Raw genomic sequence first — 25,345 nt, 5'->3', positions numbered from 1 at the left:
TTCTCTGAAAAGGTAGCAATGCCCATCACACATGGTCTTCAAGAAGGAAGAGTTCAGCTGTGCACTAGGAGGTACTCAGACAGGAATTCTATTATTATTACTATACAAGAATGTCAAGGCACAGTGCCCAAAGTCTTGCATACATTAAAAAAAAATAAAAGGAAACTTGGCAACGATCATGCAAGGAAGATATTAGCTTCTTGTTTTAGCAAAGAAGACACCAAGGCTTGGAGAAGCAGAGTAATTTGCACAGGTTGAACGTTTTTTATTTTATCCAAGTGCTTTCTCTGTTGCAAGAGGAGTGTCTGAGGTGCATATGCTCCCTCCGTCTCTATTGAAGCCAAGACTGTACAGGGAATGTTTGGACGCAGCCTTGCATTTGGCAAAGCCCCCTCCCCCAACAAACATTTCTGTGTCTGTGGAATATTTATACGTGGAGTACTTCTGAAGCAGGGGGAAGGAAAATCAGTTATAGCAAACAAATTAATATTCCTCTGCCTCTCGCCTGAGGCTCTTTGCCACAAACCAATGAGGAGCTAGATAGACGGTGTCACCCTATTGTTGGTGTTTTGAATCATTAGAGGGCAACTTTGGGTTTAATGGGTGTGGTCTGCCACGCCTTTCTGGTTTTCCTTCTTTCCATTAATAGCCAAAAGTCTGCTCGTTTTTGATACACTTATGGGGCCACTTTCCACACTTGTGCCCTTGCTCCGCCTCAGTCCCCGAGTATGCGATTCATAAATCCCTTTGCTGACTGCTCTGGAAGGTCGAGACCATCAGGGGCACAGAGCCACTGTTGTGCCCTCAGATGAGGTCCTTTCTTTTTGTCCCAGGGGTACGGTGTAAGTATTAACAAAATGACTATGCGTCCTGGGTTACTTGTGTGCTGTGTTCCCGGCTTACTTGCTACCAGATCTGGTTTGAACAACAAATCCCACAGTTAGCTTAGCAACCGGTGTCCAGGCGCGTGGCATGGGTCAGCTGGAGTTTTCAGCAAATCTGAGAGAAGCTGAGTAATTATTGCTCCACTTGTTTATCTTTCTATTTTTTTTTTTTTTTTTTTTGGTGGCCCAGAGTGATACAGAGAAATGGATGATCTCACCGAATACACAGATCATAGGAGAAAAGCCCTGGACAGTTACTGGTCCCTTGTCAGCCATCATTCATTCCCTGGGCAGAACTAACACTCATGATGGTATCTGGCACTGTCGGGGATGGTGATTTACACAGCCCAGCATTGCCTTCTGGGAGCAACCTGGGAGGGGTTCCTGCCAGGGGAAGAATTACCTTCCCCTCCTCTCTCAATTCAAGTCGGCCTCAGGCCTGGCTTGCTCTGCAATAGGTTGCAATGTCTCTCATGCTTTCAAGATGGTCTTAATGCATGAGGTAGGGGAGGAGGGAGGAAGGAGAGACACAAATTCTTTCAGGTCTCGTCCTTCTCTAGGTCAGTTCCTCACTGTTTAAAAACTAAAACAAATCTAACACACACACACGCACACACACACACACACACACACACACACACACTTTTAGGAGAGGTGTTACTTCTGTCTGGTTTACCAAGAAGTAAAAGTTTTCTTTCTTTTTTCTTTCTTTCTTTTTCTTTTTCTTTTTCTTTTCTTTTCTTTTTTTTTTTTTTTTTTTTTTTTGGTGGTACTGGGGTTCCTGGGAGCCCTTGTACCTCGGGCTACACTCACAGACCTATTTTATACTTTTTTATTTTACGAACAGGGTGTCTTAAGCCAGCGTGGCTGGCTTTGAACCTGCGTGATCCTCCTGTCTCTGCCTCCCAAGAGCGAGGATTACAAGCGTTCATCACCACGCCCAGCCGAAGTAAAAGTTTTCTAAGCCGGGTGTGGTGGCACACTCTTGTAATCCCAGCATTCGGGAGGCTGAGACCTGGAGGATCATGGTTCGCAGACAGCCTCAGCTACTTAGTGAGGCCCTTTGCAACTCAGTGAGACCCGGTTTCAAAATAAAAAAGAATAAAAAATAGGGCAGGGGGTGTAGCTCAGAGGTAGAATGCCCCTGGGTTCCATCCCCAGACCCGCAAAACAAAAACAAAAACAAAAACAAAAAAAACCCCAAAGTTTTCTTATACCCCTGGGAAGATTATGTTCCTACATTTATTATTTTAGTTTGTTCATGCATATTATCATTATTATTGTTGTTGTTGTTACCATCTTGTGTTACTGGGGATTGAACCCAGGAGCATTGTACCTCTGAGATATACCCCTAGCCCTATTTCTTTTTATTTCTTGTTTATTTATTTGTTTTTTTTGCGGTACTAAGGGATTGTACCCAGGGGCATTCTACTTCAGAGTTATGCCCCGAGCCCTGATTTTTATTCTTTACTTTGAAACGGTCTCACTATGTTGTGGAGGGCCTCACTAAGTAGCTGAGGCTGGCTGCGAACCCTTGATCCTCCTGTCTCAGCCTCCCAAGTACTGAGATTGCAAGTGTACACCACACACCCAGCTTTTATTTCTTAATTTGAAACAGGGTCTTACTGAGTTGCTGAGGACCTTGCTAAGTTGCTGAGGCTGACCTTGAACCTGCAGTCCTTCCATTTCAGCTCCCCCAAGTACTGTCATTTATTATTGACTTAAGCATTGCATTCATTGCTGAGTGCTAGGAAGCTGGGGGGGGGGTGCTGAAAATTCTAACTTAGAGGCTAAAAAGAAAATTCAAGAAGTGATGGAATTAAAATATAAAGTAATGCCTTCTTATCTATAGCAATCCATTCCTCTATGTATGTATGCATCTATCTATCTATCTATCTATCTATCTATCTATCATCTATCTATCATATCTATCAATGTTTCTTCTTCATCTTCTCCTCCTCCTCCTCCTCCATCATCATCATCATCATCATCATCATCACCACCACCACCACCACCATGCTCAGAAGACCTTTCTAAGACTTCTCTTGATAATGGTTGAACTTCTTGGTGAACAAATGATGCTTGTCAAGTCTAAGATTGTGGTTTAAATTGATGCTGATGTTTGTTGAACTTCTGCCCCATAGCATCTTTTAAGCTCAACTGCGCACAACTCAATTGTGTCATTTCATTATCTGTGCACTCAGACATTCCTAATGGGATAGCTTATCTTCACTTTTGCAGCCTGAGTAGAGAAATAAAAAACTTTAAAGCAAATGCATTGAATTTTAAAAAGTTTTACTCGACTTCAAAATTAAGATAATTGGAGCTGGGCGTGGTGGTGCACGCTTGTAATCCTAGTACTTGGGAGGTTGAGACAGGAGCATCGCGCAGGTTCGAAGCCAGCCTCGGCCACTCAGTGAGGCTCTTAGTAACTTAGTGAGACCCTGTTTCCAAAGAAAATATAAAATAGGTCAGGGCTGTAGCCTGGAGGTAGAAGCCCCCCTGGGTTCCATCCCTAGTACCACACACACAAAAAAAAAGATTATTGGAAAATTCTTTAGAATTAATAACAATTAGAGCTATGAACTCATTTAGAATTATTACTGAGCTAGAAATGATGCTCCTACTTTGTGTGTGTGTGTGTGTGTGTGTGTGTGTGTGTGTGTATAATATGTAATGCTAGAAGTATTTTGAATATTTTCATTATAAAGGAATTATAATTATTGAAGAAGATAGAGATGTTTACCCTGATTTTAACATTATACATCTATCAGTATATGTATCAAAATACCACATGGCACCCATAAATATGTACAACATTTATATCTCAGTTCAAAAAACAATGCTCCTAGTTAAAATGACAGTAATCAGTTATATCCAATTTGCTGATTCATTTAATTTTAGTTAGAATCAGACCTCTGGGGCTGGGATTTATCCAAAGCCTTGCTAAGAATTTGGGGACTATTGTTAACTTTTCATCACTGTGACCAGAGCACCTGACAAGAACAACTTAGAGGAGGATGGGTTTATTTGGCTCCTGGTTTCAGATATTCAGTTCATGGCTGGCTGGCTCCAAGGCAGAATCATGGTGGTGGCAGGGTGTGGCAGAGGAGAGCTGCTCAGCTTGTGGCAACTAGGAAGCAGAGAAAGAGAAAGGAGGGTACCAGGGATAGAAGTAGCCTTCCAGACCAAGCCCTCAGTGACCCACCCCGTTCATCCATGTCCTAGCTCTGAACCTTATTCTTTAAGTATCAGGCTTTCAACACATGAGCTTTTGGGGGAATATTCTAGATCCAAACCATAAGAGGGAGCTGGGCGTAGTGGTGTACGCTTGCAATCCCAGTACTTAGGAGGCTGAGGACAGAAGGCTCACAGGTTCGAGGCCACCCTCAGCTACTTAGTGAGGGTCTCTGCAACCTAGTGAGACCCCGTTTCAAAATAAAGATCTGGGGATGTAACTTGGAGGTAGAATAAGAGAGAATTTGGGGGGAGCTTAATATTTTATCTTTTTTAAATTTTTCTTGCTTATTTTTATCTTTCTTGCATCTAGATCGAAATCTTACTCCTAATGAATTAGCTCAGAGGTCCCATTGTGCCCATAACAAACCTTATATATTCCCCCCAAACTGCTTTGTCTAGGCATTTGGGTATGTTGCCCACTGTACTGAAGATTTGGGGGGGGTAATTTGCATCACAGATACAAAGCAAGTTAAAATTGGTTACTAGAGGGAGCTTTTCTTCACAAGTCTCCCCAAATTACTTGAGCTTGGACTTCCCAATTGTCAACTAATACCTCTTTCTTTTCTTTCTCTTTTTTAGGTTCTTCTTTCTGTTTTCTCTGCTCCCCCTTTACAATTTTTTAGTGCGTTTATTATTTTATTTTATTGCTGTATAGTACAGCGCTCACCAGCTCCAACAGCCAAATGAAGTTTGGGGCACACTTAAATGTTCCAGGAAGCAGTGTAGAAATGGTCCCTTCTGTCTAGATTCTTGGACAATGGCTACCCTCCTCTTTCATCTTGATCTGGGAAAAGGATGGGAATGGGAAGGGGTAGTGTGTGTTCCCTGTACCATATATGGAGAAAAGGGCAAAATCATTTGATTTGGGCTAATCAATATTGGAATCATGGCTTCTCTGCTTCCTGGCTGTGTGACATAGGACCAATTACTTAAGTGCTCAGCGCCCACTTCCTCTTCTCTAAAGTGAGAATGATACTACTATTTTGCAAGCTGCAGAGAGATGACATGGAATAGCATTTCTGAAGCACCTGTCTAAATGCAGGCACTTAACAAATGTTAGTTTTCCACTGGCAAACCCTTCCCTTGAAGGTTATGTATGCAAACATCATATATTTATAAGTTGCATTAATTTAAGAAAAATGAAACTTGGAAAGGCATCTTGCTTTGGATGTTTTTTTTATGAAACAAATAATCATCCCCATTCGTCTTCCCTGTAAATTTCTATTTTCATGTACCATACTGGGTCTGCTAATAACGTTTATGTGTGATTCTCAGCACTGTGAAACTTGAATTAGCTTAAACTCTCTTTGTAGCTCTAGGGGAGATATAAATATTGGGTATCTATGGTGTGATTGAGGTAACCTGAGTAACTGACATCTAGAACTTTCTCTGGGGTGAAATTTCCAAGTGGGTCCATCAGTGCTAGATGGATAATGAGGTTATAAACACTTGGTTTGAGGCTTTGTGGTTTGGTCTGATATCACTCACATAATACAGTGAAAAATGGATCTTTTATCAGTAGAAAGGGCTCACCATCTGTCTCCCCTCAAAAGCAGTGCAGAATATAACTCTGAATGAAAAAATGATCTTGTCATTTAGGCCAATATAAACCATTGGCAAAGACAGTCTGTACACGGCCCATGAAATCAGATTTTAAATTCTGGCATGCCAGGGTTTATGTTACAAATGGTGGCTGGCTACATCTTTCATCATATTTTATGTTCTTAAAGGCAAAAATGAATAGTCTAAGGACTCAATCAAAAGAGATTTTTTTCACCTATTATCCAGTAAATTGCCTTTTTGTTTGCCGAATCTGGGAATCTAGCCTGTAACTTGTTTTTGTACCATGTCTGAGGTAAGAATGATTTTTGGAATGTTTCAAGGTTTATTAAAAAAAAAAAGAAAAGACCCGGGCGTGGTGGCACACGCTTGTAATCCCCGCGCTCGGGAGGCGGAGACAGGAGGATCGCGCAGGTTCGAAGCCAGCCGCGCTGGCGTAAGAGACCCTGTTTCAAAAATATAAAATAGGTCTGGGAGTGTAGCCCGGAGGTAGAAGGGCTTCCAGGAACCCCAGTACCACCAAAAAAAAAAAAAAGAAAAGAAAAGAAAAGAAAAATTTGCAGCATTTGAGACCATATGTAGCTTGCCAAGGCAAAACCATTTGCTATTTGGCCTTTCATAGAAAAGATTGCTGATCCCTGGTGTAGAGAGTTTGAAAGAGTTCATTAAATAACATTATTAAAGGCAAAATGATGATTGGCTTTTTCTCAGTTGTAATCGGGTTTGTGACAGTCACTAAGTGCCTGTTTAAACAAAGCTTAATGGGCATTGCTGAGGATAAATATAATCTTATCTCAATATTTGAGTCTTGCCCTCTCTACGCAGGGTTATTCCAACTTTGCCCAGGAAATGGAGTCTCTCTATTTGTTGTTCCAGAAGCAACTCGTGTGCTTGGCACCTCCTCTCCGAAGCCTCCACCTGTCCCTTTCTGGCCACAGCTCACCTGTGTGGACAGCACACACTCGTGCCGCAGTGATAGAACCTCCCTCCTTCTCTTCTGGCCTGAGTGAGGCGGGCAGGGCCAGCTCAGCGAGGGCTGCGGAGGGGGTTTCACCCTCCGCTCCTCATGAAGCTGGGGAAGGGTTTTAGGGGCATGTGCAGTTGGTGCAGAAGTGTGAGCCCAGGAAAGGGGGCAACTGTGGGGCATCTGTGCACACACTGAATCTCCCAGAAGTGGGAACTTCACTTAGACTCTGAAAAAAAAAATGGGTGCAGCGTGCAGGAGGGCATAAGCAAAAGCAGAGAGGAGCTAGTGGGCATCTCCTGCGGTGTCCTGCTAATCACTGAAGCTGATTTAGTGGAAGTTTAAAGATGTATGGAATTCCAAATGCATATACCTTAAACCTTATTGAAGTTTATTTCAAAAGAGAACAGTGTGTGTGTGTGTGTGTGTGTGTGTGTGTGTGTGTGTTACAGTTGGGCCCAGCATAACATTTCAGTAGACGATGGACCACGTATATGATGGTCTCGTTGGGTTATCATGTATGTGGTCCATCATTATCACCTAGTGATGTTGTAGCCATTTCAGTTTAAGTACATTCCATGACGTTCACATGATGAAATGATCATGCATTTCTCAGAACTATCCCTGGCATTAAACAATGCATGACTGTCTTTGTTAAACCTTAACAAACGTCAACATTGAGCAATGGCTATTACATGGACCAGTACCTTCAATTCTTAGAACAGCTCTCTGTAGGAAGGTTTTACCTCTTGTTTGCGAATGAGTTAACTAGGGTCAGAGAAGTTGAAATAGTAACTTGTTGGGAGTTGAGAAGTTAATAAGGGGCAGAGCCAAGATGGTCTGACCTGGGAGCCTAAGTGCCTAACTCCTGTGCTGTGGACAAGATCAGTGTAAAACACTCTAATAAGACAGAAAAGAGTAGAGCACAGAAAGCAACTGACATCCTGCCTGTTAGAAACAACCACTTGTGATGAATGCTCTTTCAGGCGTCTTTTGATGTGTATGGACAGTAGTATGTTGACCTTTTGCATAACCCAGGTCATCTTGTGCCTGCAAGTTTTATATAAATGACACCGTACTATATGTTCTAGTTTTTCTCCTTCTGCCTAAAACTTACATTTGCATTCTTGTAAATGTATTCATAGTATTTCACTTTATGACTATACCCTGATTTATTTACCTAGTTCTTGAGCAGGAAAGCAAATTGGAAAATCAAAAAATAAATTTTTAAACTGAATCTTGTGTTTTCCCCCTTCCTTTGCAGCATGCCCTGGATGCAGACAATGCGGGAGTCAGCCCGATAGGAAACTCATCTAACAGCAACAGTCACTGGGACCTCGGAAGTGCCTTTTTCTTTGCTGGGACCGTCATCACCACCATAGGTATCCGTTTCTTTGCTGAAACCTTCTCCCCTGCAGGCCACCCTGAGCCGTGGTTAGCCAGCGTGCCTGGATACAGGTACAGATACAGGGGGATTTGAGGCTAACAGGAGGCTCATGAAACACCAGCAAACGAATACCGTCCTTGTGTTGATTTTCAATAAAAGGCAGAATGAAGACTCTTCAAAACAAAAGGCTAGCGAGTGTGTCATTTGAGAGGATCTAATAAAAAGGCTGACATCACAAACCTGATCTGGTCAGTTGAACACAGATTGCTCTGTTGAGCTCAAATTCTTTTGTAAAGGTGGTACTTCTTATGAAAGTTATAGATCAGAGAACCAAAATGTTTCTACCAAGTTTGTTATGAAAAAAAAAAAACAAACCAAAAAAACCCCAAAAAACAAACAAACAAAAAAACCCCACTCTCTGTCTCTTTCCTCTGTTTCCACCTTTCTGGAAAGAACCACTTTCAACTTTTTTTGTTTGATGGTTTTTGGTATTGATCTATATGTCTTTAGATATGATGCTTGCATTGCTACTTCTGGAACTTTTGAATTCAGGAGTTACTTCTTGACTTCTCATTGTAGAAGAGGAGAAGTTCATTTTCTTCCTCCCTACCCCACTGCAGAAGGCCTCTCTTCCTGTCTCCCTATCTTCCCAATATAATTTAGATCTTCCCAAATAAATTTAGATGAAATTTTCCTTAAATTGACTAGGTAAATGCTCTTTTCATAAGGTGAACTATGATTACTTCTTTTTTTGTAGTACTGGGGATTAAACCCAAAGATGTGCTACCACTGAGTTATTTATTTATTTATTTATTTTTATTTTTTGTGGTACTGGGGATTGAACTCAGGGGCATTCTACCTCTGAGCTACACGATCCCCTGTATTTTATTTTTATTTTGAAACAAGTTTTCACTATGTTAATGAGAGTCTCACTACTTACGGAGGCTGTCCTCGAACCTTCAATTGTCCTGTCGCAGCCTCCCGAATACTGGAATTAAAAGTGTGCACCACCATGCCCAACTTTACCACTGAGTTATAGCCCATTTTTATTTTGAGAGAGTTTCTAAGTTGCCCAGGCTGGCCTTAAACTTGGAGTCCTCCTGCCTCAGCCTCCCAATTAGCTAGGATTATAGGCATGTATCACCACCACGATTACTTTTTTCCTGCACAGATTTTTATCTCATTTTATTTATGTGTGTATGTTTGCGTTTTATGATAGTTGGGGGTTTTGTCTTTTTGTCTTGGGAGCTAGATTTAAAATTATAACAGTATACAATAACCCTAGTATCCTATTCTCACTAACTAGTACTTATCTGAGCCCCATTACAGGAGGTGACATCTCTCCTCCCACTCCTTTTAAATCACACAATATTAGTTGATGACATCTTTTACATGTTTACATTTAAATGATTAAACATGCATGTCTTCTTATTATATGATTTGTCAGCTTTAAACAACAACTCCTGGCTCTTGGGGATTCCATATATTGCAGTCAGTGAACTTACTCGGCCTCCCAACTTCCTTTCCCATCCAACACCAACTACCACCCCTTGTATCCTTCTGCATATAACACCAGGGCATACACTTTGCGTTCTCTTCTCTTACCCTTATACATACATTGGCACTAGTTGTTGCTCTACAGTTAAATATTGCCAATGTTCATCTCTAGTCTGTTTGACATGGTTATCTTTATCATTACCTGCTCGGCTGGAAGTTAAGTTTAGTAGTTGCTTTAAAAATGGATCAAAGGGGCCGGCATGGTGGCGCATGCTTGTAATCCCCGCGCTTGGGAGGTGGAGACAGGAGGATAGCGCAGGTTCGAAGCCAGCTGCGCTGGCATAAGAGACCCTGTTTCCAAAAATAAAAAAATAGGTCTGGGAGTGTATCCCGGAGGTAGAAGGGCTTCCAGGAACCCCAGTACCACCAAAAAGAAAAGAAAAGAAAAGAAAAGGATCAAAGGCCAGGTGTGGTGGCGCACACCTGTAGTCTCAAAACTTTGGAGGATCAGAAGTTTGAGGCCAGCCTCAACAACTTATTAAGACCTTCAGCAATTTAGTAAGATTCTGTTTAAAATTTTAAAACTGCTAGGCCCAGTTTAAAACCCAGCCCAGAGGTAGAATGCCCCAGGATTCAATTCCCAGTACAACAAAACAAAACAAAACAAAACAAAAACAAAAGAAAAACAAAAAACAAAAAACCTCAAATATGCCCTAACCCTGCGATCTTACATTGCTCACAATGGTAGACTTACACTTGAAACACAGTTTGGAGGAAAGAAAGAAATCCATTTCACGATCTCACTGACTGGTGCTGTCTTTGTAACCGGTCCTGTGGGCGTGGCTTCTGATGTTAGGGGTGCTGTGCAGAAGCCGGACAGCTGGACAGCCCTGATGTTTTTCCCTTTTATCACAGTCTTGATCTTTTTGTTTAACTCCTTCAAAGAATATTACTTCATATAACACTGCTATGTTTTGTCCCTTTCATTTGGTTCATGAATGCCTTCTTGATGGCCATCCTTAAACATTTTCTTCGCCGTGTGATTTTGGTTTTGTTCTTCTGGGATTCCAATTATGCACATATTATCATTTCATTGCCTGACTTCTATGTCTGTCATTTACCTTCTATTTCATTTTAGCTCTGAAAATTTAGTTTTCATTTTCTCACTGTTATCTTTTCTATTCCGTTTTGTGTGTGCATGTTTCGCGATGCCTACTCTCCACATGTTCCTTCCAATTTTATCTTCATTTCTGCAGTTATTAGGGGTCTTTTCTTCCCTTTTCCTAATTCCTTGGCTCACATTCTACTTGTGCCTGTCATCTCACCATCCCTTCTCTGGCTTCTTGCCTTGCTGCTTTGAGGTTTCTTGGGGAAGATTCTCCGAGGTGACCATTTTATAGTCAGTTACAGTTTTTGTCTGGTTCAGGCACCATTTTTCTGGGGAGTATCTCTCATCCATTGGTAAAGTTTTACTCTTCTTTTCACACTTTTTCTTATGGAAGCTTTATATTTGTGCTGGGTCAGGCAGGTTCTTTTTAAAATAAGTTTTAAAAACCTCCAAGGATCCAGATACTCCTGAACAACATTAACACATAACCTGTGTTTGTGGGTCTGGAACGAGGAGAGCAGGTGGGGCAGAGCACTTCCACAGGGCACCTCCTGAACTCTCTTCATTTCTGCTGCCCGTTGATGAAGCCGAGCGCTTCCTGAAGGTATGACCCATCCGTGTTTTTCTCTGTAGAGTCTTGATTCTTTTGTTTTCGGAACCAGATCAAATTCAGGATGGCTTTTGCCATCTCTTTTCATCCTATATTCGATACCAGGTGCATCCAAGAATATCCCTTTTACAGTTCAAGGCGAGACCCTATTGGTATACTTGGGTATCTGCTGGTACTTTCTGAAGCTTGCCCATAATGGGTCCTTTCATCATTCTATCTTTTTGCCCCCATATGGCTTCTGTTCATTCTCACCTGCCTTTGATAGTTCTTACACATATTTTGGAATCTATAGATACATTTTGCTTGCAGCTCTGTAGAAAACGAGTTTGAAGAAATTCTGTTCCCATACAACAGAGAAATGGCATCACAATAAAAATTCTCAGTCATAAGAATGGGAGACACATAGCTGTTGACCCAGGCCAGTGATGGACAGGTACTGAGAGACTCTCTGCCCTCACCATGGGAGGGCTTCTTTATTACAACTTGTTTATACTTTCTGGGAGGATCTCTGACTCTATTAGGATCTCTGACTCTATTACTCTGTGGGGTCCAATTATACCTTCCAGGAAGTCCTTTCCTTTGATGCACAGAGTTGACAGTCTATTTCTTATTTGTGCATGTTTTAGAGGCTAAAGGTTATATTTATTTATTTATTTATTTATTTATTTATTTATTTATTGACACTGGGAATGGAACCCAGGAGCCTTCTACCCTTGGGCTATGCTTCCAGACCTATTTTATATTTTGTTTGGAAACAGGGTCTCACTAAATTTCTGAGAGCTTCACTAAGTAGCTGAGGTTGGCTTTGAACCTGTGTGATCCTTCTGTCTCAGCCTCCCAGGTACTGGGATTACAAGCGTGTGTCACCATGCCTGGCTAGAATTATTTTATTTTATTTTCATTTTTTGTGGAATTGAGGATTGAACCCAGGGACATTTTACCTCTAAGTGACAGGGATTACAGGTGTGCACCACTACACCTGGCTTAAGGAGTGTTTTAGAGGCACAGATTTTTGTTTGTTTTTAAATGTAGCTTTTAGGATCTATGTTGCTTGTACATTGGTGAAGTTAAGAAAGATATATATAGCCAGGCGTGGTGATGCATGCTTGTAATCCCCGCACTTGGGAGGCAGAGACAGGAGGATCACGCAGTTTCGAAGCCAGCCTTGCTGGCTTAAGAGACCCTGTTTCCAAATAAAAAAAACAATATAAAATAGGTCTGGGAGTGTAGCCCAGAGGTAGAAAGGTTTTCATGAACCCCAGTACCCAGTGAGAGTTCTTCAGAGTCAGAACCAAGAGAAGGTGTGTGTGTGTGTGTGTGTGTGTGTGTGTGTGTGTGTGTGTGTGGTGTTAAGGGAATTGGCTTATTTAATTGAATCAGAAAGCTCTGGGAAACAGAGAAGAAATCTTCTCTTTGCATTTTTTGTTTTATCCAGGATCCCAGCTGATTGAATGCTATCTACCCACTTAGGGAGTAGCTCTTCCCCACTCAGTCCAGATGCCACTCTCCTATGGAAACACCCTTCCAGACGCATCCGGAAACAGTGCTTTACGAGTTCTCTAGAACCTCATTAGTCTAGGCAGTTGACGCCTACAAGTAATTATCAGTCTTTTAATCTACTTAAATGACATTCTAGATGTATACTTGCAAATCTGCAAAAACATTTAACATGAGCACTTAGAAGTATTTCTGGTGTTCTTTATGTTTTGAGGGGGTGGGGTAGGGAGGCCTGTTCTGACACTTCAGTTCAGGTTTGGTCATGTTCTCACAACATCCGGGCAAGGAAGCCCGTGGCCTGGCACGGCTTGATGTAAGGGCAAATGTGTTACAAACCTCAGCAGCAGAGAAGACCAAAGTTGGGTTAAATTGTGTTCAAAAGTCTGGTTATTAAGATGGGGAAATGTCATGTATTCCAGGAGGATTTGTTGTAAAATTGAGAAAATTGGATCCATTTCTAGAGGTACATTTTATTTATTTATTTATTTATTTATTTATTTATTTATTTATTTATTTATTTGTACTGGGATGGAACCCAGGGGCATTCTACATCCGAGCTACACCCAAAGGCCTATTTTTTATTCTTTATCTGGAAACAGGGTCTCAATGAGTGACAAAGGGCCTCACTAATCAGCTGAGGCTGGCCGTGAGCCCGGATCCTCCTGTCTCAGCCTCCCGAATGCTGGGATCACAAGCACGCACCACCACGCCTGGCTTTTAGAGGTACATTTCGGAGCATCGTCTCTAATACCCAGTATTGTATCCATGAGATGATAGTGTTTATTAAAAAAGACAGCAAAAGAAATCTCTTAATTTTCCTGCTTTATGATGGGTGTGTGATGCATAAAAAAACCCGTAGTAACATTGGAACATGGTCTAATGGTATATTTATTGTGTCGACCTGTTAGGAAACCCGAGACTTGGTTTCTTGCACAGCTATGCTCACTGGCCCACATGATATTGTATGATTGAAGAACGGAGACTCCATCTGCCCAATGAGCACTTGATATGTAACATTTCTACCCTTTTTGGCGTGTACTTACACTGGAATCTTTGAGCTTGTGCATGGCCTATAATGCTTGGCTTTTGCTGCACATAATCTATTTATTTATTCACCTTTATCTTGGTAATGCCATCTTCAAGTTTCTTTCCCTGGTGGCCCCCGGCCTCGGGGAAGAATCACCTTGTCTCCCAGTGCTTGGCCACAGTCATTAGTTCAAAGATGAACCTATGATCTGGATTAGCCAAGAAAATCCTCTTGGAGTTTTTTTTTTTGTTGTTGTTGTTACTGCAGATTGAACCCAGCAGCAATCTACTTCAGATCTATATCCTCAAACCTTTTTAAAATTTTTGAAATAGGGTCTCACTTGTGCCTTGAACTCGGGATTCTCTTGCCTCACCCTTCTGAGTCACTGGTGTCATAGATGTGCCTTACCGTGCCCAGCCCTTCTGGACTTTTTCTTGAGAAAATTTGAAGGGATCGACTTCTTCTCTTTGTTATTGGAGGAAAATATGGAAGGAGACTAAGGGAACTGCTGTAATTTTCTTCCTTTGGTAGGTTGTTCTGCCTAGAATTTTCTAATACTAAAGAAGCAGAGTAGATAGCAACAGGGGACCTGATCACATCCTTTGAACTCATGAAGTGTTCAGAAATCAGTTAAATTTCCTACTTAGTTGGATTCCTTCCTTCCTTCCTTCCTTCCTTCCTTCCTTCCTTCCTTCCTTCCTTCCTTCCTTCCTTCCTATCTTTCCTATTACCTGCAATGAAAAAAATCCTAACTAATGCACATTTATTGGTGAGAGCTCCTAGAAGCCCAGGAAGTGTCCTCTGGCCCCACGGGCAGTGCCTGACTCTGTTGGCCATTGTAGCTAGTGTCTCCTGCCATCTTTGGGCTATGTGCTCCTGATTTAAAGTTCTAGACAGAGCCATCCTGGCAGATGAGCCTTTAAATTCATGTGCCCATATCTTGGCTGTCTGGGAGGCTGTTTCCTCTCTAGCAGGAGGCAGGACCGTGTGTTGTATCAATTGATGTACATGACAGGACCTTTTCCAAAATTCAGAAGGACACTAGATACAAACAGGGTTGGGAATTTAGAGTTCTTTGAAAAGCATGTCTTTGGTGATTCCCATTGGATCCACTATTCACAGTGTAATCACATGTTGTGGAAGCTTAAGCTAGTTTGACTTTTGTATCAGTGTTAATGTCGCCATGAAGATCTTGGTGTGAGAAGCATGGTTTTCATCTCCAGTTGTCTTCTTGGAAAGATTTCCAAGATATTTCGAATCCATCAAAGGGCGTGGCCTCACCAAATTGCTTTTGAGAAAGACTCTCATGAACAGCATGAATTCTATACTTTATACACAATATGTTTATTTTTTTATTTAGATTGTGTGGAGATAGAGAGAGAGAGAGAGAGAGAGAGAGAGAGAGAGAGAGAGAGAGAGATATCTCTTAGGAATAGTGAGGTCTATTCTGAAAATCAGCAATCAATATCAGAGGTTTCGTTTATCTGAAGATATCAAAGTACTTCTTTCTTAAAAAGCTTTTCTCATGCTGAGATAATAGCTTTATACTTGCACAGTTGACCCTTGGTATCCATTGGTTTGTATCCATGGATTTAACCAACAACCATGGATCTAAAATATTCAGGAGAAAAAAATGCATCTTACTGACCTTTTTCTTGTCATTATTGCCTAAACAATATTGTAGAGCAATTATTTACATAGCAGTATCATTGTATTAAGTATCAGAAGTAATTTAGAGATTATTTAAAATAAATGGAAGGGTATGTGTAGGTTTATATACAAATAGTAAGTCTTTTTTTTTTGTGGTACTGAGGGTGGAACCCAGGGGTTTTTCTACCTCCAGGCTATACTCCCAGACCTATTTTATACTTTATTTGGAAACAGGGTCTCACTAAGTTGCTGAGAGCCTCACTAAGTAGCTGAGGCTGACCTTGAACCTGCGCAGTCCTCCTGTCTCAGCCTCCCAAGCTCTGGGATTACAAGCATGCGCCACCATGCCCAGGAAATAGTAAGCCATTTAAAGAAGGGACTTGAAAATCTACAGATTTTGCTCTCTGCAGGGGTCCTGGAACCAACCCTCCATAGACATGAAGGGACAACTGTACAGTAAAGGGAATATATTCAGGCACTTCTCCAAACCAGAAGGAAGAACAGTCTTTGCCGATGGTAGCCAGCACCCTGACACTTAGCTAATTCTGATGTGAGAAAGTCCCACTTGCCTTTCATTATTGACTCTGCTAGTGGACCTCCAGCCACTAGCTATTCTAAACAAAAGGAACAAGCTCACATCTGCATGTATATTTTTCCCCCCATAGACCATCATTTGCAGAAGGGTGGCAAATGATCGTGTTATTACCAATAGCAACGAAATGCAATTAGACCTTAGTCTTTGAGGCATTTTTCAAATTGAGTATCCTGCTCTTCTTACCTCAGAGGCAGCCCCTGGTCAGGTCCCAGGTAGCAGCTGGTAACTTGCCTGGCAGACAGACTTAAGGGTACTACTTGGCAAGGTACTGGGGTAGTTGCTTGTCATCAGCCAGCACTTAGATTGAAGGTTTAACTGAAAGCCATGGAAACAGCAGTCATTGTATCTAACATTTACTGAGTGCTTACAAGGTTCAGGCAATATGCTTCACATACATGATCTCATTTAATTCCACAATAACCACCCCAGGAAGGTATCAACTTTGTCTTTGGGAAGACTGAGGCCCAGAGACATTAAATAACTTGCCCGTCATCTCACAGTAAGCAATGGAGCCCAGCCTCCTTTATCAGAACCAGCTGCATAATTTGCGGAGCCCAGTGCAAAATGACAGTGTGTTTTCTTGTTAAAAATGACAAAGAGCATCAAGCTAGCTGTGGCAGAACACTAAACCAAGCATGGAACCCTTCTAAGTGTGGGGCCCGTGTGATCGCACAGTCTGCTCGTCCATAATGCATCCTGCGTGCATAGTCTAGTTCCAGAACACACACTCTTTTTTTATATATACCTTTATTGTTTTTTAAAGAAAATGGCGCATTGTAATTGTACACGATGGTGGGATTCACAGCAGTAGGTTCACATATGCATTATATGGTCTATATCCTTTCCTATCTTTCTCCTCTCCCTTTTCTTCTCCCTCTCCCAACATGATGGAGAGATTGACAGTGATACATTCTACAGTTGATTTCCTTCCCCATACCTCCTCTTTCCTTTCCCTCCTCTGTCCCCGGCCCCTCTTCCATTATTCTGCTGGTCAGCATGCACATTCTTAACCAAACGACTGGGGCTGGACACTGAATAGTGTGGCAAGGATTTGACTTCAGCATGTGAGCGGCGAATGGGAGCTTAGCCTGTGTGCGGTTGTGGCATTAGTCCTCTTTGCATACCAGCCCTCTTCCTAAAGGACTGGGAACTGTTTTCTAGCTAGCGGTGAACTGGGCTGAGCCCGTCTTGGTTCTACTCATTTGTAACAGCCTCCCTGTTTCTGAGTGTGTCTCTGTTGGGCTGGCCTTTTTCTCCTGTAAGCTACCAGAAGCCCGTTGGTGGAGAAACTTCCTAGACTCCTTTTGTGGTTTAAAACCAGTTCTAATGCTCTGGGCTAGTCTGCTGGACACTTGCTTGTCTAGCAGATGTTCATTCCCTCTTCTCAGCCTTCTTTGCGTCCACTTGTTCATGAGACAGCCATACCTCACCAGTCATGAGCCTATGGGGCCAACCTCGCTCAAGGGACAGACATTTTGTCCTTTGCCCTGATACTATGGGAGAACATTGGAGTTTCCAGAAGGAACAGAGGAACCAAACATCTGGTTTTTTTTTTTGTCCCGGGGCTTTGCTTTCCTGGAGATAATTCTGCTCACTCAGAAATGACTTCTTCCCACATAAAATCACAGGGCAGGATGATAAATGCTAATCCTGAGTGCTTCCTTTGTGAAGGGATTCACTTGTATTAATCTTCGTGTATCATCCCTGCTTCATGTATAACTTGCTGAACTTTTAAAAGCTAGCTGTCAGGTGGGTCACTGGGTGTGGTGGTGCATGCCTATAATCCCAGTACTTGGGAGACTGAGACAGGAACATCTTAGGTTCGAGGCCACTCAGCAAGACACTATTACAAAATTAAATAAATAAATAAATAAATAAATAAATAAATAAGGACTGGGGTATATCTTGGAGGTAGAATTTCTCCATGCCCCTGGGTCCAAACCCCAAAACCCAAACAAACAAACAAACAACAAACAAACAAACAACCCTCTAAGGTGGGTGCTTACATAGCTTCATCTTTCAGATGGGGAAAGCAAGGTTGAATAACTTTCCCAAGATCTGTAAGTAAATAGAAAGATCAGAGCAGGAATCCAGTGTCTAGTTCTAGAGCCTGCCTGTAGCCATCTTTCCTTGTCTCAAAGTTCCTCCAAGCATTCTAGAAAGATGGACAGGGCAGCTTAATAGTCCTGGTACAACCAGAGCCAAAGAATCTCAGAATGTGAACTTTTCATTGCCCCAGAGAAAAGCTCCAGGGAATTAATTCTAGAATTTTCCCAGAGTGACATAAGTTCACCAGAAGCCTAGAACACAGAGATAAAACATTACTTAAGAATGGTGATCGCTTTCTGTCAACTGTGAAGCAAGTCACCACGAAAGATGGCCTTAAATATATTTAAAGGCTTTAAATATTATATTGCTGGTGCACTTACCCAAAAACTTGCCTTTAATTTTATTTTAGTGTTCTAGTCTGAGACACAGCTAATTGTAATAGCAATAATTCTCATTGCTATTGTAGTTTACATTTTACTGATTATTTTTGCATTTTTAAAATTTCTCTACCTCCAGGATTTGGAGAAGTTAAGAGGATCTAAGGAGCTAGGCATGGTGGCACCTGCCTGTAATCCCAGTACTTGAGAGGCTGAGACAGGAGAATCACAGGTTTGAGGCCAGTCTCAGCAACTTAGCAAGGCCCTGTTTCATAATAAGGAATAAAAACATGGCGTTGGGAGTATTGCTTAGTGGTAGACTACTCCTGGGTTCAATCCTCAGTAGCAGTACCTTCCCCCACCAAAAGAAAAAGAAAGAAAAAAAAGGAGGATTTAAGAACAAGCAGGTCGTGTGAGGTGGAATGGGACCTGTAGCCTCCATCTCCCCACACCTTTTTGAGGTTCATTGGGTGACACCGACATGTTGCGCCTTGTACCTTACCCAGGAGGGGCAGGGTCCTCTCTGGATGCTGGAGGAGGTGTGTGGTATTTGGCAGATTAATAAGATGTATATTCAGTAGTTCAAGGATTCAGTTTGTCTGTGTCTGCATGGTTTCTTTCTGAGGCACTCAGACTAAAAGACAACATGCTATTTCCTAAAATCAGGCAATTGAGCCAGCCAATCTGGGGTCTTCAGAGTCTCCATAGATCTCTAAAATGTTTGCAAGACTCTCTATTCAAAGCAAAGCCGTATAGGCACGCTGGTTTCTTTTCCAATAGGGCTGGGTTAATCTAAGTTGGATTATTCTTGAGGGGAACTCTTGGGAAAATGATTTTGTCCAAGTTCCTGAAAGTGCTTGAGAAAAGTTCTAAGAACTTTTTTTTGGGCACATTTTAAATATAAATGATGGTGAGTAAAAGAATTATAAGATTAGGAAGGCTTGCCTGAACACTTATTAAAGAAATGGAAACTGTAAGTTAAATAATTGGTGATAAGAAGTTTGAATGACTCTGAACAGAAAACTGAAAAATAGCCAAGTGACTCATCCTCCCAAAGACAGAAATCAACAATAAGCTCTCCAGGCCTGTAGGAGGATGACTGATGGGCCAACCACCAACGTCATTCCTTACTGTGCTGCATTCCAAAGTGTCCACATTTGTGGACCCAATAACTCGCCCACCACATGGTTTCAGAAATAGGCCCCGCATGAGCTACCTAAATTTGGGAGAATGATTAGGTGATCATCATACTAATTTGCATAAAACTATAGTGCTAACTGCATGAAAATGAATTGTCAAAATAATTGAGGTTCTTATCCTGTGTAAATTGTCTCCCTCCAGTAATACTTCCTTTAGCCCTACCCATATGGAGCGGGCCCAGTACTCACTATACATTGGTTATTTATGTAACTGCAAAATTCTTAAGAATGTAAATGTTGATGTTTTCAAAGCACTATTCAAAATTCATATTAATAGACCTGACTCTAGAGGGATTCTCTTATAAACTCAAATAATCAGCCCACCAATGAACAGTTATTTGTCACTGTTTGCCCTGGTGCAAGAGGCAGTGGGTGGAGAGATAGAAGTCAAGGGTGTTCCCAGTAAAGAGAAAAAGGGATCTAGGAAGAGCTAGACTTCATTGTCAGTGGGGAAAGAGGCACAAAAGTCTTTACTCCTCTGTTGTTTACTGTTACCAGGCCTCCCATGATGGGGCTCTACAAGTCATCGTCTCCTTTCTGAATTTGAACTAGACCAAATTTCCTCTTTAATGTGCAGCACCCACTACTCTATGAAAGCAGATGTTGAAGACACTCACAGATTGTCCAGGTCAAGGGATGTTCATAGGACAGGACTATACAGGAGAAAATTGGTCTAATCTAAAACGGCAATGGTGAAAACTTTCTAGGTGTTCAGGTGCTTAAACCAGTCATGTCAGTGTTTGGAATTTCTGAAGAGGATGGTACCATTATCCATCAGAAATGCAACCCCAGGGGACAACAAATTCCTTAATATGTATTAAGATCTAGGGAAACTTAAAACTATTTATAAGGACAGGAGCAATAGAACAACATTTTGAAATGTACAGAGACTTTGCAATGAGGTTCTGCTCCCTAAGGCTCATGAAGTTGTGAACATCCAAATCTTTTCACAAGTCTGAATTCTTTGCTCAATGGTCTGCTTTGTCTTCTACCTGACCAGTCTCTCTCTCTCTCTCTCTCTTTCTACCCTTTCTCACCAGGGTATGGGAATATTGCTCCAAGCACTGAAGGAGGCAAAATCTTTTGTATTTTATATGCCATCTTTGGGATCCCACTCTTTGGGTTCTTATTGGCTGGAATTGGAGATCAACTTGGAACCATCTTTGGGAAAAGCATTGCAAGAGTGGAGAAGGTCTTTCGAGTGAGTACTGCATCTTATCTCTGCATCTCATCTCTCTAATTGTAATCGTGGCCATCCAGTTGGCGTTACCATAGCAGGGTGCAGAAAGCATCACCAGAGGCATAATTTCCCTTTAATGAAATAGTTTAATGTTATGATCATGTTTTCTGTTTTGGCCAATGGCAATCCGAGGTACTGTGCTTAAATGCCCTTCTTTTGAGTTGCTTCCTACTTTAGAGAATCACAAAACAACTTTGCATTTGCCAACATGGATTTTCTGAAGAGGTGAGGCATACTCACTGTCTTAGTATTTTTATGCAGCTATAACAAAATACCAGTGACAGGGTGACTTACTAAGAGAAAAAAAGAAATTTACTTCTCATAGTTTGGAGGCTGGGAGTCCCAGATCAAGGTCCTGGCAGGATGTCTGCCGAGGGGCCTGTTCTCCCCTTTCACGATGGCACCTTGTTGCTGAATCTTCAAGGAAGGGAAGAATCCTGAATTCTTCAATGGCAGAAGGGATAGAAGAGAAAAAGTACTAAGGCTGAATGATGTCTCTTTTATAAGGACCTTAATCTGATCATGAGGGAGGGACCCTCCTCATGACATAATTACCTTTAAAGATCTCACCTCTTAATACTATTACATTGGCCGTTAAGCTCCATCTCTTGGGAGCGGACACATTCAAATCAGCGCTCAGCTTCTCCTTAAAGATGGATGATGGTTTCCTGAGTGTTTTTGGAGAACTTAAGTCCATCTGTTTTGCTACTGGAACTCCTGCACTCTATTTTATTTCCATACAGAGTGGCTTCCTCCAGAAGCCAGCCTTCTCTGAACTCTATCTGTGCTTTGCACCTATCTTCTTATGACTGCTCCTGCCTGCCTACTGCTGCTGAGTGCCCCTCAGCACTAGCTTGCGGATGCACTGCTTCATGCTAAGGTATTGATGATCTACTATAGCCTTAGTGAGGGGTTTCCTCTTGGAATTATTTAAGCAAGAGGCAAAAATCTCAACTTGATAATTCTTTTTTCAATATGATATGCTTGCATCAATGACAAGCATGTGGAGTAGATGTGATTGCACTAAAATTTTCAGTGCTCTTCAGCAAACACCCACCCATATCACTTCACAGTATTTTTTTTTTTTTACTAGAAATTGAATCCAGAGGCAGTCTACCTCTGAGCTATGCCCCCCACCTCTTTTTTTCTTTTTTCTTTTAAAATAAAATCTTTCTAGGTTCCTAAGGATCTTACTACCTTGCTGAGGCTGTCCTCGAACCTGCAATCCTCCTGCCTCAGCTTCCCAGGTACTGGGATTACAGGTGTGTGCCACTATGTCCAGCATCACAGAACTCTTGAGTTTAGGTGTAAGGTCATTTATCATACTCAGTAACAATCTAATCCAAATATTCATTAGGAAATTCTTATGATGACTTAATTTTCAAAAATGACATTTTGAGACCATTTTGGAATCTAGCAATAATGGGCAAAGACAGAAAAGTGGTAAGCACTAAAGCTGTCCTCCCCCAGATAAAATCTTTAAGGCTATGTCTGAAATCAAGAATTATAGTTCTCTTTAGAAAAGTGCAGGGGAGTTCCCCAGCAGTTTCAGTATTTTTTTTTTTTTTTTTTTTAGTAGAGTGAGAGAACTCAGACACTATAGCTGGGCTGAACCTACATTGATAAGCTCCGTGGTTCTGGGTAAGCTGCCTCAGTGGTAAAATCTGGGTAAGCTTTACTCATTGGTAAAAGGCGACAGAATCCAAATGATATTCATAAGGTTTCAATGATGGTTAAGTGAAATAATGTGTTTGGAAGAGCCTGGCACAGGGTGAGGCAGAGTTCATAACTGCTGTGTGTCTGAGAGGAGAGTTCATTGGCTAGCCAGCCACCGTTCAGGTCTGATCTGAGTAGCTCCTGGTGTGGGATTGTTTCTGGAAGGTCCCACAGTCTTTATTCCTTGCTGTTGGCTGTCCAGCAGCCTCATTAAAAGGTGCAGTGGGCTCCTCGGTCGTCACCATGGAAACCATCCTGATAAGCTTCTCTGCTTCTTAGATGCTCAGATCTCTCTAAGCTGGGCATGGCAGCTCTGTCTCCAAGACCTATTTTGAATTTCTCAGAGGTGCCTCTTAGCTATGGATTCATGGACCTTGTAGTTAGAAGAAAAGGAATCTGGCAGATGAACATTCAGAAAAACAGGATTCACATGGAGAAATGACTGGTCTCTTTATATCTTAGTTTCCTTAGTTATAAAAGAAAGTGTTGGAATAAATAATTTTCAAATCTCCCTTTAGCATAAAACAATTTAAAATGTATTTGAAATGAGGGAATAGGTTTCTACCATTTTACTACATCTGCTACCAAATTTGGTACTTTGAATTTCCAACTACAAGTCAAGCATACTATTCTCTTTCTCCTTGAAGCCGCCTCTAACTGGATCATCGGATGGCTTCTGGGGCAGAGGCTTAAGAAGCTTGCATTTTATTTTATGCTGATGGCCCACTCAGCACCATAGAAGACTGGGAGTCTTTCAGGAAGGTGAGACAGACATACATTATGGAATGGGCAGCACCCAACAGATGCATTTGTGAATGGGGGGAGGAGGGGAGTGTTGGAAGGGGTAGTTGGGGGCCTGATAGCTCATCATATCCCATTCTGGGGTATGATGAGACGATGAACCACTCTTGGCTCATCATCCTGGGATAACTTTTAGATATTCTGCTTCTTCTACACTTTGAGTCATGGAGTCATAGTCACACCTCCTCTACAAGGACAGTTGCTTTTCTAACCTCCAGACATCATGGAGAACATCTCTGCAGGAAGATGTTTGCAAATGGCTGACCAATTCCAGAAAGAGTACAAGCATATTTCCAGAATATTCAAATGACTGATCCTTCAGCAGTTAGCTTGCTGAGTGTAACATTTTGGTTGAACATTTCAGAGCTTGTGGTTATTTGAGCAATGAGAATTGTAATGACCCAACCAAGCTTGAGGTTGTGAATTTTCAGTTCTCATGGGAAGATTCATTTTTTAAAAGAATCTGCACAATGCTTTTGAAGCCATTTTTTTTTTTTTTGCTGGTACTGGGGTTCCTGGAAACCCTTCTACCTCTGGGCTACACTCCAAGACCTCTTTTTTATATATTTTTATTTGGAAACAGGGTCTCTTAAGCCAGCAAGGCTGACTTCGAACCTGCGCGATCCTCCTGTCTCCGCTTCCCAAGCGGGGGGATTACAAGCGTGCACTACCACGCCCGGCGGAAGCCATTCAGTTTTTATCTATTAGCGGTTCTCTGAGCTCTTGGGAGGAGAAAATTTCTTGTGGAGCAAAAATAAAATATGAAGCCGGTCGTGGTGGCACATGCTTGTAATCCCAGCATTCAGGAGGGAGACAGGAGGATCACAGTTCGTGGACAGCCTCAGCTACTTAGTTCACTGAGACTCTGTTTCAAAATAAAGAATAAAAAATGGGGCTGGGTGTGGAGCTGGATGTTATAATGCCCCTGGGTTCCATCCCCAGTAGCACAAAAATAAAATAAAATAAAATAATAAAATAAAATAAAATAAAATATGAACTCAACCTTCTAGCTGCTTGGATTCTCAGGCGACTCTGGTTTAGGTCCCTTTAATGCCAGGTCTGAGCCTCATTTTGCAGAATTGCTGGGGTGTGTACTGTATTAAAGGAATGCTTTGGGCTTCAGAATGATAAAGTACATGACTCCTGGTGGTTTTTTTTTTTGGTGTGAATAAATAAAAACTCTTTTCTGGACTTCAGAACAGAGAATTAGAAAAGTTTTATTGCTAAGAAGTTGACCAAAAATGCAGCTTTAGCTGTTGCCAAAAGGACTTATTAGTTCTCTATTGCTGTGCAATGAACCACCACAAATGACTGAAAATAGGAGCATAAAACCACCCATTCATGATGTTCCAGCTCTGTGGATCACAAGCTCACTGTGCTTGGATGGGGTATGGTTAGGCCATCACAAGGCCAGACTGGCCTCTGGATCTGGGCAAAAATCTACTTCCAGACTCATTTAAGTTTTGGCAAAAAAAAATTGATTGTGATTGTAGGGCTGAGATTCCTGTCTACTTGTTGGTTTTAAGTTAGGAACAATTTTCTCAGCTTCATCTGCATTCTTTGACATACAGCCCCTCAACTTCAAAACCAGCAAAAGGGGCCTTGAATCCTTCTCACACTTGGCATCTCTCTGACTCCCCCTCTGGCCCAGATGCAAAGAGCTCTGCCCTGTGAAGGGCTCAGGTGATTGCGACAGGCCTGTGAGGATAATCTCCCTGTCTCAAGGTCAGCAGTACTGTATCATCTCATGTAGTTGGGGGCCTGCTAGCTCATCATATCCCAGTCTGGGGTATGATGAGACGGTGAACCACTCTTGGCTCATCATCCTGGGATAACTTTTAGACATTCTGCTTCTTCTACACTTTGAGTCATGGAGTCATAGTCACACCTCCTCTACAAGGACAGTTGCTTTTCTAACCTCCAGACATCATGGAGAACATCTCT

General features: G+C 41.8%; 1 protein-coding gene across 1 annotated transcript in view; it reads left to right on the top strand.

Moving 5' to 3' along the window:
- KCNK10 (potassium two pore domain channel subfamily K member 10) overlaps positions 1 to 25,345 on the top strand; it is a gene marked incomplete at both ends in the record, with an annotated part of 143,870 nt that overhangs the window by 78,263 nt on the left and 40,262 nt on the right. The window contains 2 exons of the mRNA XM_080707368.1: positions 7,913 to 8,030; positions 20,685 to 20,845. Of these exons, the coding sequence (XP_080563494.1) occupies positions 7,913 to 8,030; positions 20,685 to 20,845 (279 nt within the window). The remainder of the gene's footprint in view (positions 1 to 7,912; positions 8,031 to 20,684; positions 20,846 to 25,345) is intronic.

Source organism: Muscardinus avellanarius (genome assembly GCF_963383645.1).
Source record: "Muscardinus avellanarius genome assembly, chromosome: 12".
NCBI classification, from domain to species: Eukaryota; Metazoa; Chordata; class Mammalia; order Rodentia; family Gliridae; genus Muscardinus; species Muscardinus avellanarius.
This window is presented reverse-complemented; position numbering and strand designations above follow the sequence as displayed.